The sequence below is a fragment of the Lygodium microphyllum genome, chromosome 10 (assembly GCF_053477565.2).
Source record: "Lygodium microphyllum isolate KBCC chromosome 10, Lygodium_microphyllum_v1.1.10, whole genome shotgun sequence".
Taxonomy (NCBI): Eukaryota; Viridiplantae; Streptophyta; class Polypodiopsida; order Schizaeales; family Lygodiaceae; genus Lygodium; species Lygodium microphyllum.
The window spans coordinates 42,462,223-42,481,857 of NC_141144.1; the positions used below are offsets into that span (position 1 = coordinate 42,462,223).

Here is a 19,635-nt window from a genome sequence, read left to right on the forward strand (position 1 = left end):
AGGAGCTAGGATTGCAAAAATAGTAGTTAGACCAAAAGGCATTGATGTGCTAAGACTTTCTCGATTACACTCTCGTATATTTATTTTTCAACAAGGACTCCTTGAGTTGAATAAGGTTAGCTTTATGTTGCTCTACAATAGTATACAAGAAAGTGCAATAAAATTTTTAGAATTAGAACTATGGTATTGAAGAGTATTCTTTCTCATAAACCTTTTATTTATGGAGACACTCTGGAGATATCAAGATTGGAGTGGTATCATTTGCACATGTTGACTTGTTGGCCAAGTTAAGTGTTAATCAACCTTAGTGTGTGGATTAGTCGAGTTAATGTTTCTCTATGCTTTGGAGCAATAAAAATTTTTGAACTTTAAGGCTTGCTTGCAAATATATTGTGGCTTGTTATCTTGTAACTAGTTTAATAGGGATTATGATACTTCATGGCATACATATCTATGATTTGAATTTTGAGTTGATGATCAGATAATTAGGTTGTTCAAGTCAAAGTGGCTAGTTTGTGCAAACATAAGAAGTTTCCATAAAAGCTCACACTTATGACATTGAGTTGTTCATGATAAAGTGACTAGTTGATTGGGACTAAAAGTTTTCTCTACTTCATGTATAATTAAGTAAAAGAGATAACTTAATATTTGTTCAACCTTATTAAGAAATATAAATGTGATATGCATGTACATAAAATTAGAGTCCTTTAATGTAAGGATAACTAAATACATGATAGATGGTTAATATCGACAAATACCTACTACTGATCCATAATTGTATGCATATATGTGCCACAAAAGGAAAAATATTGTTTGTAAATATATGGGCTTAATCATGATACATGGTTTATATGCATCAATAACTATCAATTCATATTTATATGCATCTATGTGCCACAAATAAGGAAAAATATCATTTGTCTATACAAAGGCTCAATGCGAAAAATTTGTAAGCAATAAGTCATTAAAGAAAAATGAGATATAAATGTTATCCTTGTTCCAATTGCTACAAGAATTAAGCTCACTATACAAGCATTAAGCACACTTCTTTGAAGCTACTCTTTTGTAATTGATACATGGAGTACATTGAAAGGAAATCATATTACCAAAGACAAGCTTTCCTTAATATTGCTAAAGTTGGTTAAGTAATAAAAGTGATACAATCAAACAATATTAGAAAATCCATACATTGTTTGGCTCTTTTCAATTGTAATTAGAACATTCCTGGAAAGCAACCATTGTGGTCATGTACTATTCTATCATTTTGATAGGAAATGAAAAAATTCTTTATTGAAAACAATGAGAATAGAGAGAGAGAGAGAGAGAGAGAGAGAGAGAGAGAGAGAGAGAGAGAGAGAGAGAGAGAGACCCTTTAATCAACTGTGCAATGATTGTGCCTGAAAGAGAGTAAGTTGCAATCATATATAAGTTGAAATCGATATGCAACAATAGTTAGGGGAGGGAGTACATAATTTGAGGCTATACTAGACATAGACATGTGGGTTGATATTATATAAGGACAAACCTTTTTGTATCATATCAAAGTTATTTTGTTGAGCAATCACATGATCAAGTATCATCCCTTTTTTCATGGGATACTAGTGTTTCTTATGTGACTTGTGTAAGGAACGCTAGGCCGCTTCATTGTAGCTTTGTGCTAACATGTGAAATTACCATAAAGTAACACTGCTAGAGAAGCAAAGTTCTCATGCTATTGCAAAGCAACTCTGCTTCCCTTGCTTCTTCATCCCTTAAATAAAAACTTTGCTTCCTTTGCTTGTACTCTCTCTCTCTCTCTCTCTCTCACCCCTTCCCCAATTCTCATTCTCTCTCATTCACTCACACACACACAATCTCTCTCTCTCGCCACATGGCACCAAGTCTCTCTATCACCTCGTGCCTCATAATCTAATTCTTTTAGAGCAATCATGCCAATGCTCTCAGTAGTAGCCTGCTTGAAGAGTATAGCGGCTCATGATATTGTAACAAGGTCATCCTTAGTTATCATGTTATGTGCTATGAAATGTTGACCCAACCTTGGAACTATCTATGGCCACGAGCAATGCGGATATAAAAAAAACTCTAGGATGGTATGTAGAGACTTTACATTGTTATTTCTTATCTATTAAGGTTGCTCGGAACGAAAACCCTAGATAAGGATTGTGGTTAGAGTTCATGAGAAACTAAAGGTTTGGTGTCAAACAAATTTATAAAATTCAACGAAAAAAAAGTGACGGTTTTTAGTTATGAAGCAAAGGAATGTCCGTAATAAAGACATGTTTTTGTGAGCTCTCTAATATAGACGGTAGGGAAAATTAGCCTTAGTGTCTGATAAGTGGTCTATATGGGGAGGGAGAGAGTCTGAGAGAGAGAGAGAGAGAGAGAGAGAGAGAGAGCGAGCTCTAGAGAAAGAGGATCAAAACTATAAATCGTGGCGGATGCCAAGGGTTTGTTGAGGCGGATTGAGGGACAGGAGCTCAAGTTACACGCCTTCTTCCTCCTCCTCCTCCATCATCATTCATCATCGTCAACCAACAAAAGAACTCAACCCAACAACACCAAGCAACAAAATAACACGAAGAAGAAGAATTTTTATACAACCGAACAGACCCACACACCAAATCTTCTCCTCTGCTGCTGCCGAATTCCCCCAAACACGCGCACGGACCCCGACCCCCCGTAATTCCGTTCAATTCCGTCCAATTTGCTTCATTGGGATTCTTGCCGTGCGTCTTCGCGCTTTGGGCCTTCCATAATTTGGCCCTTGCAGCAGCTGTGATCCATGGAATACTAATGCAGGAGGCTCCTTTTTAGGAGCAGGGCAAGAAGAATATAGAGGAGAGATTTTATCGAATCCGGGACAGAATTGTGCGCCCCTCTTTTGGGGCAGGTTCGTTAGCTCGAGTTGGCTCGTTAATTTCAGGTGCAAGCCAGAGCAGCGTGTTAAGCGGATTGTCACAGAAGCCAAGACTCGGTGAACACGCAAATATGCCTTCACACTTACAGGTGGCGTTTCTTTCCATAGGTCTTGTTGAGAGGCCCTGAGCCATGATCTGAATCTTTTAGAGCAATCATGCTGATGCTCTAAGCAGTAACTTACCTGAAGGATATATGGGCTCATGACTCCATGATCTGCATTTTTCAGACCAATCCTCCATATGCATAGTATATATGAAAGATCAATTGGAAAAGAGAAGCTGCTATGCAATCTTTGATACTGATGATGATTCTGGATGATTGAATGATTTGAAGTAGATCAATTCAGTACATTAGACTTTGATTATGTATGAAGACATTCATTGGGAGTAGATCTTGAAAACAAGGCAACCTGACATTGGGGAGATCTGCATAAAGGGTCTGTGGTACAGTGTTCAGACTCGATGATGAGTATTGAACCATGGTAGAGTGATCGAAGGGCACTGAATCACAACCATCTCATCAATGCATTTACAGGAGATGTTGTGGGAATGTGGTTGCTAGACCACTGTCTAGTGCAGCCTTTGTACCTTTGTCATAGGGGTTTGTTGTGGAAACCATGCTGATTAGTGTAGGCTGATGTTTTGCATAGAAATACCTTATTAAAAGTGAAGTCACTATAAACCACTGCATTCATTTTGTTACTTCAGCCTACACATGAGTCTCCATATTTTTGTAACAACGCTGTCATCAAAAGAGGGCTGGGATGAGAGCATTTGTTAAGGTCCCCTCATCATTATATGGTTGTTGTAATCATCTAGTGCATTAGCATGGCGACTCAAAAGTCATGACTTGCCATTCTGTTCATACTTCCTAAATAATGCTAGAACCTTTTTCTTAGGCATTTTGAAAGTTCACCTGCAATGTCAAATTTTCTTAAATATATGTGGGTAATGTCTGCAGGATCTGTGGCAGGTTATGTAGCTATATGAGGTTAGTAAGATGGCGCTAGAGTGCAAAAAGTCATCTGGTGCAGGTCTCATTGTATCAAACTTGTCAGGGACACCTTCACAGAATAATAATGACCAGCCCTCTGTAGTTGGGACAACGAGCCATGAGGTCATATGTGGCATGTCCAAGAAAAGAATGCAGGCAGAGGTGGATCTTCGAGAAGTTTACTTCTTGATCATGCATTTTCTGTCCAGTGGTCCATGTCGTAAGACATGTGCCCAGCTCCTGGATGAGCTTTCAGAGCACAATCTTCTTCCTCGGCGCTACCATGCATGGTACTCACGGGCAGGTGCATGCAGTGGAGACAGTGCAGATGATGGGATTTCTGTGCCTTTAAGCTATCCACAGTTGCTTGAAAGGTGTGCATATCACTATGACTGATTTTTGTAGTTTCACTTTGGGATGTCAACATGGATTTGCTGCTTCAATTTGAAATGTTTTTCTTGGTCTTTCCTAAATATTGCTCCGCTAATACTAGCATTCTTTCTTCCATAGGTATTCCTTTATCGAAAGAAACCACCTAGTGAAATTGCTTGAACAGTTATACAATAGATATCCAGAATGGGGATTGCATTATGATGCAAGAAATCCAACAGCAGCTGATGCATCAACCCTACTGGGAATTGGATCGGTGTCTATACTGAACAGTAAGGGGTGTTCTCTTTTCCCTTTGTTTTTTCATTTTTTGGGGGGTTTTTCAGTATCAGCAAACAGAGCTTGCTTAGAAGACATCATGCATACATATCACTGTAAACTAAATGTTAAGTAAGCATTTTGGTCTTCTGGTGTTTGTGGTCTTTGTCTGTCACAGAGCATTACTTTTCGACATTTTGTTTGGCTGACTGCTGTCCTGTTTCTTCAAGGTGATCAATGTAAGAAAAAGCAGGGTGGCTGTCTCTGGAAACCAGCAGGCCAGACCCGTGGCTTGACTTTGCGGGAATTAGGTGGGGGGCTGGCTCGACACCATCAGTCACCATCTATTCGGGCTGCGAGTTATGCTATTGTGAAGCCATCGGTTCTAGTAGACAGGATCAAAATTATTAAAACATTCAGAGGTCATCGAAATGCTGTATACTGTGGTAAGTCTCTGATTCTTGTGCAGGCACTTTCCAAATTAAATTGTTGTGAATATATCATTTGCACAGGTTTAAAAGTATTCTCATATAGTACAAATGAAGTAGAGTCATCCCTCAACCGTTATCTGAGCTTTAGAGGATGCAGCACATGAGAACTAGAGATTTTGGTCATTAGGTACACTCAGAAGAACACTGTGCTTTGGAACTCTGCCTCAATAGCCAATACAAATGTATCACAGCTCTGTAGTTGCAGAAATTTAGGCCAACTTACACATCCTTTGGACCTTGTGCACTGGATAAGATTGCTTAGCTTTCACCCCATTTATAAGCTAAACATATTTGCTTCGTCCTACTTGGATTCAAAGGGAGTACCCCCAAACATGGTTACTCATTTGATGTTGATCCACATAAAGCCAACCCTGTCAAACAACGGTCATACTCAATGGACCCTGGATATGGGTGTAGTCAGAAAAGGGTGTGAGGAGAACACTGTGGTTTTGCAGAGAGAACAGAAAATTTGTTCTAGCACAACTGAACTCAGAGAGAAACTGAATAACGACAAAACACACAGTGTAGAGTGGAGCAACTCAATGAATTGAGCAAACATGATTTCTCATGTGGTACTGATGGCACATGAAACCAAACCTGTCAAACAACTGCCATACTTGATGAACCCTAGGTAAGCACATGCAGTCAGGAAGGAGTGTGAGGAGAACACTCTAGGGTTTGTAGAGAAATCACAACACATATATGAACATGATTAACAATTGAGCTGAGGGAGAGACTCAAAAACACAAAACACAGAGTGTAGAGTGAATGAATAACTCAATGAATTGAATGATACAATGTATCTTCAAATGGTGGAGAAAAACTCAAACCACTCTCTCTCAAGGAGTGGGTTGAGTGGAGGGAGCCGATGGAGATGGCCTATAGAAGATCTTGAAGCAGCATGGCCTGGATGTTGGAGGATGCCACGTAGATGGAGATTAAGAAAACTCAGCTGTAATGGTCCCGTAGGAGCAATCCACAGCAAGTGCAGCCACTAGCAGAGAAAAGGCAGCAGTTGGAGAATTCCGGGAAGTGAGGAAGCAACAGATCTGATGAAAATACAGCCAGCAGTCTTTCCAGGATGATGATGTCAGTCATGGTTGCCTAAACAGTAGCAAATGCAGCCACTTGGATGCTGGAAATGCCAGACAGATGGCTGAAGCTACCAGCTGATGAATAATGATGTGGCAGCTGGGGTGCCTGCTATGCAGGATAATGCAGCCACCAGCAGTGAATGATGATGTGGTAGCAGGTCAGGGCAGCAGTTGCCAATAGTTGGAGATGGCACAAAGCAAGGGTGCTGGTAGCAACTGTGTGTGATGCAGAGTGGCTTGAGAGATTCCCTATTTATAGACACATGAGACATCCAAATGTCTTGGGTGGTGCTTGGACACTCTCAGGTGGCGCCCAGACACTTTATGTACATGTAATTTTGAGTTTTTGGGATGTTTAATGAGCTGCAAAAGGGTGATTAAAATTAGTTAAACCCTTTGTACCTGTTAGCAGTCATGTTTGTCATGCACTGTTATCTCCTACATGTGACCCTCAATCTGAGTCAGATGGGGACATTAGGAGCTTTGACACGTCTGTCATGTGCTTTGATGGAGGAGCCAATGCTATTCAGAGCATGCATTTCTTTTCTTAGTGTTTTGATGTGCGTTTCTTGGTTTTGCTAGGCGCTTGTCTGCTTGTGCAGTCCCTGCAGGCTGTGATCAGCCTTCCCAGATTGCGATTTACTCTGTCTGCCCTTGTTAGTCATTTTCTCTTAAAAGCTGTCTTAGGCACATTTTCCGGTCTAATGCGTATCTTCTAATGATACCCACTTTTCAAATCTATACGGCTGAATATGGCTGCCCCTTGTAATCTATCCATAACATCATAGATCCGAGGAATTGGAAAGCGATTCTTTATCGTGATCTTGTTCAGAGCACGATAATCAATGCACATACGCCATGAACCATCCTTTTTCTGCACCAAAAGCACTAGAGAACAAAAAGGAGATGAGCTGGGCTGAATCAACCCTTTTTCTAGCAGCTCATTTACCTGACTCATAATCTCCTCCTGTTGGGCTGCAGACTCTGTAGGGTGGCTTATTAGGTGGGCTTCTTCCAGGGATAAGATCTATGCCATGATCTTCTGGCCTTTCAGGCAGTAGCTGCCTTGGAAGTGACTGAGAGAAGCAATCAGCATACATTTTCAGAAATGACATGCGATCCCTCTCTATCTTAGACATGCTCCCAACATTCTTACTATTATATTTATCCTTAGTAAAAACCAAGTACGCTGAAAGATGATTTTTCATTACTTTAGAAATGGTAGCTACAGATACAATAGGGACAGATTTACCTTTCAACTTTACATCAAGTGTGAGTACCTTTCCCTTATGTAGAATAGTGATATTCTTTGCACAAGAATCAATCACTGCATGCATACGGTGACACCATGGCATACCGAGCAATCCATCACAACTCTCAAGTAGAGCAATGAAGAACTCTTCGCTGTCCACATCCTTGTATATGCAATCGAAGCTTTTCAATGAGTGATATGTCGGGCTCTGCATGGCCTTTACATGCCATTCCAACTTCCATGTCAACAGAGATGAAGTTGGCTCGTGCACCATTATCAAAGAAAATCAATGCATGCTGATCTCTAGTTTTATCCCATGCTTTGCACAACTTAGTAGTATCATCATTTGGGCTAATTATTAACATCGGGCACCAATCGCAATGATGTTTTGGGCTTTCCTTTAGAATCTCCCTGATTTTTTGATTTTCCAGCTTGCTACCTATTGGGACAGTCCCTTGCAATGTGACCCTCCTGTTGACAAATAAAACATTTATTTGCAGTCATCAATTCCCTATGTTGTGCCATGTCTATTATAGGTATTCAACAAAAAGAGGCCGTTATACAGGGTGCCGGACAGCCGAAGTGCTTAGTCCACCTCTCTGTCTCTGACAATGCATTTATCACCCTCAAAGATGATCTGAAAGCCATGCTTATTAAAAGTAGAGATAGATAACAAGTTCTTCTAATATCAAATGTGAGAAATGCACCATCTATGGAGGAGAGAGAAATGAGAGATAGTGACAATGAGTGAGCTGAAGTAAGAGAGTAGAGTGTACTTGCTAAACTGATAAAACATGATTGTAAACATGCAAATAAATGTGCTTCCACTTCAATTTACTTGCTATCTTAAATATGTTCTATTTGTGATTTATTCGTTGTGTTAAACATGTGTTATTCTGTGATTTTCAATTGCATTGTAGTTTCTATAGGGACTCTATATTTGTTAATTTCTCCAAATCATTTCACTCCTATTGTTTTAGTTTGAATACTTATGTAATTCCTATTTTGCATGGGTTGCACGTTGAGGATTGGAATTGAATTTCTCCTCTTTGGTGCTTGGCTAGTGTTGTAGAGAGGGATTTCTAGGATAGTGAGAAGCTTCTTCATCAACGATCTACATTGACGGACATTGGCATCGACACTCTTCTTTTTACCCTTGGATCCGCATCTTCTTTGGCCTTCAGCCACATCCATGATCTGAGAGGGGGTGCTAGCAATCATGCATAGTTTTCTCATACATGAATCAAATATCAAATGCAAACACATATGAAAGTATGATTTGAGTATGATTCAAACCCTAGACGTGGATTATATGTGACTCTAAGTTTTAAACATATTTTAACAAATTATGAGAAAAGTACTAAACTTACAAGCATCTTCAAAACAACTTTGAGATAAACCATGATAGATACCATGTGCTAGTTCCAAAATAAAAAGATATGTCTAGATTCGAGAGAATAGAAGTGTTAAAAATTTTTAATAAATTATGAGAAAAGTACTAAACTTACAAGCATCTTCAAAACAACTTTGAGATAAACCATAATAGATACTATGTGCTAGTTTTAAAATAAAAATACATGTCCAGATTCGAGAGAACAAAAGTGCAATATGCACAATGTACAAAATTTAAATTAAAATATTGTGACAGTGGACAATGTGAGAAATGCTAGGATTTGCACTGAGGAAACACAGAATGTACGGTCACGATTGGAATACAAGGACTTAGATAGTGACATGCAAATCTCAAGCCCCATAAAATGTAAAACTCAAAACTCAAAACACAAAAGCATAAACACAGACAAAGAAAGAAGAGAGCTTAGAAGTAAATAAATCAATGGAGTGAATGAATGTAAGAGTGTATAGAATGCTTAAGGGAATTCAGAAGTAAATGAATCAATGCAGTGAATGAATGTAAGAGTGTATAGAATGCTCAAGGACAGAGTAGTGAATGTCGGAGTGTGATGTCCACCCAAGATGGATCCCGAGTTCTGTAACCACTAGTTGAAGCTGTTAGAGTGTGGAGATGATGAAAACGCTGATTACCAGAGACTGTGGAGTACCGATCAATAGTAGAGGTGATGGAAGACGATGTAGGGGGCAGCCGAGAGTGCAAAACGTAGTTGTGTTGGAGGGAGTTTCTAGATAGAGAAACTTAACGTGGGGTGTTGGGGCAGCAAATGCAAGCAGAGACAAGTGCTGGCAATGGTAGGAAGACACCAAATGTAGTAGAGGGAAGTTGACAGGCAATAGGGTGGCGGATGAAGGGCAGTCGTAGTGGTTTGCTGAGGTTTCTTAGGAGGAAGACCTTGGGCCTTGGTATGACACTCCTCGTCCAAATGGCCTGATCTCTGGCAATGTGTGCAAAACCTATTTTTCTTAGGGAGTTGATGCCAGATGGGTTTTGTTTCTTTGTGCTTGAGTTGCCTTCACATCTTGATGTTTCTTGCTATCTTCAGCTTTCCCTTGCAAACAAGAGGCAACCTGATCCCTAAGAGTATGTGGATGACTTCTTGTGGATTTGATTGTATAGCCTTGCATAACGCAAGAATTGATACTCAAACTTATAGAATTGGCAATTGGGGCAAATGCGTGCTGAATGAAGTGGAAGTATTTTCAAGAAGCTTGTTAAAAAAGAATGTAACTTGATTGCCATCTAACTTTGGAGAGCCAATAGTGGTGAAATTGGCGAGTAACCATCTAGATTCAGCCAAATTGACTTTTAGATCATCCCCTTTCTTGATGGAAAACTCTTGAAGCTCAAAGTCAAGATTTATATGTCGAGTGCGATCTTGTGTTGCATGGTCAATGAGATGACTCCAATGCCCAGATGCAAGGGAAAAATGCTGTTAACTGAGAGTGGAACTCAAGAAGCAACTCTTGCACGAGTTCAACATGGGTTGTGGCATTGCAAGTTGTCCATTGACAAATGTGCTTAGGGTGAGCCAGTTGAGGGTTTGGTATAGGCTCAAGACTAACTACTAGGTTTCAAAGACTGGGATATTTAAGCACTTATTGCGGAGTTCGACCAAGTGGTAATTTGACCCGTTAAAATGATTCTTATTCGTAAAGGCATTCTTGGCTGTAGCAACAATGGTATTAGTGCTGTAGGAATCATAGTGTGGGTAGGGAGATAGGGTGGGTAGGGTGAGGGAGTGAAATACACTTGGGAATTAATCTGAGAGTGCCCACTATGCATGCATGAAGTGTGTACAATGGATCCAAAAGTGGGAGTGGACTGACTAGGCATGGGCATGGTGACCGTATGAGTAGCCCATGGAGGAGGAATAGGGACACGTTGAGTAGTAAATGGAAATCCTTGCGTAGGAGTGACCCATGGAGTGCGTGATAGTACATCATAAAGGGAGGATGAAAATCCCTGCGTCTGAGAGGGCGATAAATGATGAGGTGAGTGCTGGGGGAAGTGAGGGGGATACCCATCACTGCCATCCTAGGATCAAAAGAAGTGCTTGCTTGTGGGAATGTGGAAGGCACAGAGTTAAAGGGTGGCATTCCCCCTAATGATGTACCAGGGTGTAAAGTGGCAGTGAAGTTAGGGTAGGTGGAATATGGTGTGGAGAAAGAAAAAGTGCTAGGAGCGAAGATGGAGGATCCAACTCCTAGTATGCTAGATGCAGAAGTGGAGTGCAATCCGAGGTTTTGGAATGAAATCAAGGTGTGGGTTGGAAGAGGGTGGATGGAAGGGATTTGAGAAGAGTAGTTTACGTACTCAAATGAAACATAAGATATAGATATACCTAATGAAGGATGTTTGCTTTGAGAGATAAAACTTGAAGGGGTTGTATGAACTTGACACTGAGCCTGGGTCACCAGTTGTCCCAAACGTCGTATGTCCTCCATGATCGGAGAGGTGATTAGTCTCACCAATTGGTTGGGATGTAGTAGCAAAGCTAGTAGGAGGGGGTGTAAGCTTGACTATATGTGATGCGCAAGTACTCTCCAAACTCCTCCTTTGTCATGAGACTGAAAATTGGAACATGAGAAGAAAGAGAAGGTGAAGGTGAAGGTGGGGTGTTGTCTTCCTTGCCGAGTCCATAATGCATCCTCAGGACCTCCAATGATGGAAAAGCTTGATAAGACATAGTGGGAACTCGAGAAGGTGTTTGAGACATTATGAATCAGTTACGTGTCATTTGTGTACCTTGTACAAATCCAAGCCTCCACAATATCGGCATGATACTCTTTACAAGAGGACTAGCTCTAATACCGTGTGAAGAAATGCTAGGGTTTATATTGAGCTAACATAGAATGTATGGCCACGATTGAAACACAAGGACTTAGATAGTGATGTGCAAAACTCAAACCCTGAACGCAAAATGCAAAACTCAAAACTCAAAACTCAAAACCCAAAAATGTAAATAGACATAGAAAGAAGAGAACTCAAAATTGAATGAATCAATGCAATGAATGAATGTAAGAGTGTACAGAATGCTTAAGGGTAGAGTAGTGAGTGTTGGAGTGTGACGCGCACCGAAGATGGATCTTGAGTGCTGTAACCACCAGTTGGAGCTATTAGAGTATGGAGAAGATGAAAATGCTGATCACTAGAGATTGTGGGGCACTAGTTGATAATAGAGGTGATGGAAGATGATGTAGAGGGCAGCCTAGATTGCAAAAGCAGCTCTAGAGGGAGTCACTAGATAGAGAAATTCGACTCTAGGTGCTGGGGCAGCAAGTGCAAGTAGAGATAGGTGCTCGAGGAGCTGGCAATGGTAGGAGTACACCAAATGCACTAGAGGGAAGTCACAATGAAGTGGGGCGGCAGGTGGCAAGTGCTGGAAGGTTGATGGAGAGGTGGCAGTAGTTGTGAAGGCTGGACAGCCACTAAGTAGAAGGCCGATGACTGAAATCTGCATGTGAACACGAGAAACGTGCACAGAAGCGTGGGATTGAATGGTGGGCAGCCTATCTATTTATATACGTGGAAGGATCCTCCCAAATTAGGGTTTTGCATGTAGGACATAGAAACTCTCTAGCATAGTAACAAAGAAATGTGTTTGTATGAGTTTGAAACTTACAAAATGCTTCTTTAAGTAAGAAACATTTCTGATGATGAAAACATGGCTTTTGGCAAAAAAGTGTTGAGAAATGTTAAACATGATGATGATGACATATCCCTGATCCATTATTGACTTATGTCAAAGCTAGTGTTTGGACAAGCTATACTATGGTTCAAACCTCAAACATTATAATTTATACATATTATACAAAGAAATCTGAAATAAACATGTTAATAGCCCATGTATAGTATGGAATGGGTCAAGTTGCAACATCATGATTCTAATTCCAAAGCAAAATGACAAAATGACAAAATGTCAAAATCCAAAATGAATTATAATGTATCATAAATAACTCATAAATGAGACCAAAGCCATATAATGATCAACTCTTGAGACAATGATCAACTCTTGAGACAAGAATAGATACTAGAGTAACACAGTCCAATAACTAAACATAAACTCTCATTTAAAATCCTAAGCCCTCATGAGTACCATGTTAGTAGGCTAAGAGGAGAAATTTGGTGAACAACCGGAAGGCTTCCGACACTTTGTATTTGTATGTTTCTCTGATTATGAGAAGATACAAACATACAAGGACTTGAAAGCCGATTCAGAAATTCAAGCTTTAATGAAGAGAATGGCTAAATCATGGGCTGAAGCAAAGGTCTTTAAAGATTTCCTTAGGGATAAGGCTCTTGAGATAGATGGTATTATGGCTGCAAAGGCCTATCTCAGCATGAAAGGTATCAATATTTTTAATGCAACTAAGTCTATGAAAGGTATCATATCACCTATCATTCGAAGATTCACCCCAGTGGTGACTTCAAAGTCTCATCATACACAAGTTGCCTACTCTTGTCCCAAGAATCCCTCCATGGAGAAGGGTACGGAGAAAGTCAAAGAACTAGCTATTTTCATGGTAGCCGAATCTCCAAAGATGCTTTTAGCAAAGCAAAATGATCCTAAAGAGTGTTGGGCACAATTGACTAACCGCCATGTGGCTTGAGATAGGACCCATCGCATTAATGTTGACCATGAGATTAATGTTGAGATTTTTGCAATCACACTCCTAAGACAATCTCTTTATATGGAGCAGTAGGGCAAGGGATATATAATAGCCTAGGAGAAGCTGCCTGAATCCCATAGGCACAATGAGAAAAGGGGAACCATCCTACAACTATAAAAGCATGTACTTGACATTGAGATAAATGGATGAATGCTATCGTACTTTGTACTTTTAGTCTTGTCTCTCTACTCAAGATTGTGTTTATGAGTCCAAGCTAATTTATCTTGGAACCTAATTCACTTGAGTAACAGTCAGTGTATCTAGTCTCAGTGTAATCAGCCTTCCTTCCGTGAATGGGTAGTAAATCCCTGATTACAACTTAATTACAGCAGCAAACAGTTAATGCAAATCTGAAAATACAAATTTACCCACTGATCTTGGACAATGCACACCCGATTGGTCCCAAAATTGGCTCCTCTTTTGGTATTCCAACTCCCCTTGCTGTTCAAAATCACCAGCAAGTCTTTAACTTGATTTGCCCTTTGATTTGGGCAATCAATTGGCCTTCACCTGCTTTAATGGAGATGGAAAATGCCCTAAATTCAATTATCTGCTGGTCCCTCCACTTAAATAGGCTAAAAACAGCTTTAGCCCTGCTGAATCCAAGTCTTGGAGCTTCCAATTTTTGGCATGCTTCCCGAGGCTGCTACTAAACTCTAATTTCTGCTGCAGATTAGGGTTTACAGCAGAGAAAGTTTCTCAGCCTCCAGGGATCCAAATGCTGAGATCTTCAGAGCAAGGCTGTGAAATGGTTGGGAGATGAGAGGGAAAGCTCTAGAGAGAGAAAATTCAGAGTTTTGTCGCGAAGAATGACTGAAAATCAGTCAAATGCAGCTACTGCTCTGCCACAACAGCTTATAGATGCAAAGAACTGAAGAAAATCAGTCATTTATTGTTGCTGCCCTGTTTCAACAGCCTGTAGATGCTGTCTCTTGTTGTTGATTGGTCTTCTCCTGCCCTTGGCAGCCTCAAAAGGTCCTCCAACGGCTGCAAATCAGACCAACAACCTCCCCTCCCTCTCTCTTGCAGGCTGAATTTATAAATTGTCTCTCTCCAGCCTCTAAAGACGTTTTTTAGTCTTGCATGGGCATTTTTGACAAGTGGCAACCTTCCCAAATGATTTTTGCAGCATTTTTCATAATTAAATATTAATTTTCAGCCTTTAAATACTGAAAATTAATCTAATAATTATTTCGGTACCCTAAAAAATAATTTGACTGGCCAATAATTAAATTGGCTAGGCAACTTCCATTCCCGAGTGTCTCTGCGCCATCTTTGACCATTAGATTGGCATTAGGTATTAGTTGAAACCAATCTTCCTTGCGTGGATGGGTGGTAAGTCCTTGATTACAACTTAATTACAGCAACAAACAATAAATGCAAATCTGAAAATACAAATTTACCTATTGATCTTGGACAATGCACATCCGATTGGCCCCGAAATTGGCGCCCCTTTCGGTATTTCTTTAGCTTTATTGAAGAAAAAGTTGACTTACAATGTGATTCTTCCAATCCCTTTCGGTATTTCAACTCCCCTTGCTGTCCAAAGTGACCAGTAAGTCTTCAATCTATTTTGTCTCTTGATTCGGGCACTCAATTGGCCTTCACCTTTCATAGACGATGGACATGTTCCAAATTCAATGGCTGGCTAGTCCTCCACCTGAATTCAGCTGAAATTCACCTTCAGCCTTGTTGAATCCAAGTCTTGAAGCTTCCTATTTCTGGCATGCTTCCCCAGATTGTTGCTAAAGTCTAATTTCTGCTGTAAATTAGGGTTTAGAGCAGAGAAATTTGCAATTTCTCAGCCTCCACGGGTCCAAATGCTGAGATCTTCGGAGCAAGGCTGTGAAATGGTTGGGAGATGAGAGGGAAAGCTGTAGAGAGAGAAAATTCAGAGTTTTGTCGCGAAGAATGACTGAAAATCAGTTAAATGCAGTTGCTGCCTTGCCACAACAGCTTATAGATTCAAAGAACTGAAAAAAATCAGTCATTTACAGCTGCTGTCCTGTCTCAACAGCCTGTAGATGCTGCCTCCTGTTGTTGATTGGTCTTCTCCTACCCTTGGCAGCCTTAGAAGGTCCTCCAATGGCTGCAAATCAAACCAGTAGCCTCTCCTCTCTCTCTTGCAGGTTGAATTTATAAAAATGCTTCTCTCCAGCCTTTAAAGACGTTTTTCAGTCTTGTATGGGCATTTTTGACAAGTGGCAGTCTTCCAAATGGTTTTTTCTGCTTAATCTAATAATTATTTCGGTGCCCTAAAAAATAATTTGACTAGTCAATAATTAAATTGGTTAGGCAACTTGCATTCCTGAGTGTCTTTGCGCCATCTTTGACCATTAGATTGGCGTTAGGTACCATTAAACGCCACTTCTCTAGTGTCACCAACTGATACTTATGGCCAAATGGATGACCTAGGCTAACAACTAGCACCAGATATCACTAAGTACCTGTGCGGCATAACTTATAGTAACTTTTGCCTTTGATATCTCGTGATTTTTTCGGATCTCGGGCTCGTAAATTTACTTTAATCCCAATTGCACCTCACATGTGCAATATTTACTTAATCATGTGATTAGAAATTAATCCACATGTTATGTGAGGTTTCAAAAATACATGTCCTCATGACACCAGTAAACGCCACTTCTCTAGTGTCATCAACTGACACTTATGGCTAAATATATGACCTAGGCCAACAACTGGCACCAGATACTACCAAGTACCTATGCGGTATAACTTATAGCAACTTTTGCCTTTGGCATCCCATGATTTCTTCGGGTCTTGGGCTCGTAAATTTACTTTAACCCAAGTTGCACCTCACATGTGCAACATTTACCGAATCATGTGATTGAAAATTAATCCACATGTTAAGTGAGGTTTCAAAAGTACATGTCCTCATGACAGCCCTTCCCCTTGAAATCCTTGCAATTGTTCTCGATTGCACTGCCAAATGCATCAAAAGTAAAGTACTACATTGGAATTTCCATTGGGCATCATAGTCAACACAACATTGCGCACTGTTGTTCAACCATTTCTATGCCCAACATATGCTGAAAATTACTAGCCAAAATAACATAGCATAAGACTCACAAAGAATCTTAAAAACATTGCTAGATTATCATGTGACATGGCCATTTCTCATGAGCTCAACTCATATGGCGAAACCAACCCATAGTATAGCATAACCAAGCATAAACCATGGCTAAAACATCAATTGCATCATAACATATGTTGTTGTCCATGAACCTAGATATAAACCATTGAAAATTGAGCATAATCTGATCACTTGCTTGCTAATCTGAGAAATCACAAAAACTGCTGCCAAAGTGACCCCAAACTGATCACAAACTCATTGCCAAAACTGACCAGCAATCAGTGCAAAAGCTGATGCACAACTAATCCAAAAAGTGACCATAGCCAGTTCTCAAACTAATGAAAAACTGATCATAATTTTTGTCTCAAAATTGAGGCAAAATTCATGCTAAATTGATCATAAGCTGATGCAAAAGTATAGTTTCAGTGCCCGGGTGAAACTCATACTCATCTGCATACATCTAACAGTGACTAGTACACTAAGTAGTGATCTCATGGCAAACATACTGTCAACACAATACCTTGGATGCATGCTGAATACATCCGAGATCCACTACATATAAGAGCTGTCCATAACCGGAGGAGTGGAAGTGCTACCTCCCCCTTGAGCATCAGGTAATACTCCGAACCCTTGCTTTGCTGAACCTGAGCGTCGGCTCTAAGTGAAAGGCATCTAGGTAAAGCTACAACAACTGAGGATGGTCTGCCAAGTCATCCTCTTCCATTCATTGGTGAATAATTTTGAAATTTCACCAAGTATCTCCTAAAAACTTTACCTTTGACCTTTCTTTCCTTATGTGCCAAAATATGCTCAAGTACCAAAATCTCATCTAGCTCCTCAACCTTAGGTTGAATTTCAGTAGGCATATTCTCTGGCATATCACCATGAAAAGGCCTTAATAAACTGGCACGAAAGGCATTGTGGATCCGCCAATATGGAGGTAGTTTCAGCCGATATGCCACATCATTGATCTTCTCCAATACTTGGAAGGGCCCATAGTATCTCGTACTCAACTTCGGATATAATCTTTCACTTCCTTTCATCTTTTTCAGCCTTTCCTTTTCAAAATGCAGCAATACATAATCACCCCCTGCAAACTGCAAAGCACGTCTATGGTGATTAGTTGTTCTCTTTTGCTTTTCTTGCGATCTCTGAAGTGCATATTTTATCTTTGCATAGGCTACATCCAAGTTTTCTACATAACGATCAGCCTCAAAGATCTTATCCTTAGTTTGCAGAATAGGTGGTACCTTCTTGCCACCCTCAACCACTTCAAATGGAGCTTTGCCCGTAGAACTATGCACTGTGTTGTTGTAAGGAAACTCAACCAAGGGCAAATACTGTTGCCACTGTGTCTTGTGGTCTGAAACATAGCACCTCAAAAGATCTAACACGATGGAATTTTCTTCCTCAAACTGACCATCTGTTTGCAGATGGAAGGATGATGAGAATTTCAACGTGGTACCCATATTCTCAAACAAGCCCTTCCAAAATAAATTGGTCATTCGGGGTCTCCATCACTGATGATTGACTCTGGCATACCATGATACTTAAAGATGTGATGCAAAAACAATCGTGCCATATGATGAGCCTTTATTTTCTTCCTTACCAGAATGAAATTGGCTTGTTTGCTAAGCCTGCAAATGAGAGTCCATATCCCATCATTCCCTGTAGGTGTCTTAGGAAGCTCAAAAATAAAGTTCATTGCAATGCTTTGTCGAGGCCTATCTCTGAAATGCTCCACTGCCTTGACTGTGGCATCAATACCTCTGTGTCCTACATACGGAGGAATATGACTTTTAGTGATAACTCTAGGCCTTAACTGCTTTGTGACACATAGTCATCCATGCATCATCAGAAATCCATCTCTTAGCACAAAAAAGTATTCATGCCTTTGGCCATTGCAAAGTTGATCATAAACATTAGCAAAGTCCGAATCAGCAACATATTGCTCTTTCATGGCATCTAACTTAGTGTGATAAACCATGCTGACGGCTGAAATTTGTGGCTTATGTGACAGTGCATCAGCCACAACATTCTTTTTGCCATTGATATGTACAATCTGAAAATGAAACATAGAGAGAAAATTTACCCATCTCGTATGCTTCTCCGACAACTTTGTCTGTGTCAGAAAGTACCTCAAAGTTTGATGGTCTGTCTGCATTGTAAAATCAGCCCTCAACAAATAATGTTTCCATGTAGACAGTGCATGAATTACAGCCAAGAGCTCTTTCTCCTAGACCTGCAAATTCTTTTCTGCATTGTAGAGAATTCGGCTCTCATAAACCACAACTCGGCTGTCTTGCATAAGAACTGCCCCGATGCTGTTACCACATGCATCACATCGAACTATGAATGACTCAGATCGGGCAACAAAAGCACAGGGTCTGAAGTCATCATTTCCCTCAACTTTTCAAATGCTGAAATTTCCATTGCTGTCCATCTAAATGGCACATGTTTCTTTTGCAAGGCATGCAATGGAGATGCAATTTCAGCAAACCCGCGTACATACTTCCTGTAGTAAGAACATAAACCCAAGAAGTTGCGGATCTCATGCACATTCCTCAAAGGTGGCCATGATCATATTGCTTCAACCTTTGCAGGGTCCATGCGAATACCATCGACTGATACAATATGCGCCAAAAAGTGGATTTCATGCAATAAGAATTCACTTTTCTTGTCATTGATAACCAGTCTATGCTCACGCAGTTCATTGAACACAATGTCCAAGTGTTTTCTATGCTCTTCTCGTTCTTTGAATAGACAATCATGTAAAAAAAAGAAAGTGTCCACAAATCCTCTATGTGGCCTGAAGATACGATCTCTCATCCAATTAAAAGTGGCAGGAGCATTTGTAAATCCAAAAGGCATAACAAGAAACTCATACAATCCAAAAGATGTCCTAAAAGTTGTCTTAGGCACATCTTCTGGTCTAATGCGTATCTGATGATACCCACTTTTCAAATCTATACGGCTAAATATGGCTGCCCCTTGCAATCTGTCCATAACATCATCGATCCGAGGAATCGGAAAGTGATTCTTTATTGTGATCTTGTTCAGAAC

At 40.2% G+C, this 19,635-nt stretch overlaps 1 protein-coding gene across 1 annotated transcript in view; it reads left to right on the forward strand.

The window, feature by feature from the left end:
• Positions 1-2,357: 2,357 nt before the first annotated feature.
• Positions 2,358-19,635, forward strand: part of LOC148029936 (uncharacterized) — a 133,879-nt gene continuing 116,601 nt past the window's right edge. The window contains exons 1-4 of the mRNA XM_087686218.1: positions 2,358-3,006; positions 3,880-4,286; positions 4,423-4,574; positions 4,791-5,006. Coding sequence (XP_087542344.1) covers positions 3,919-4,286; positions 4,423-4,574; positions 4,791-5,006 — 736 coding nt within the window. The 5' untranslated portion in view covers positions 2,358-3,006; positions 3,880-3,918. The remainder of the gene's footprint in view (positions 3,007-3,879; positions 4,287-4,422; positions 4,575-4,790; positions 5,007-19,635) is intronic.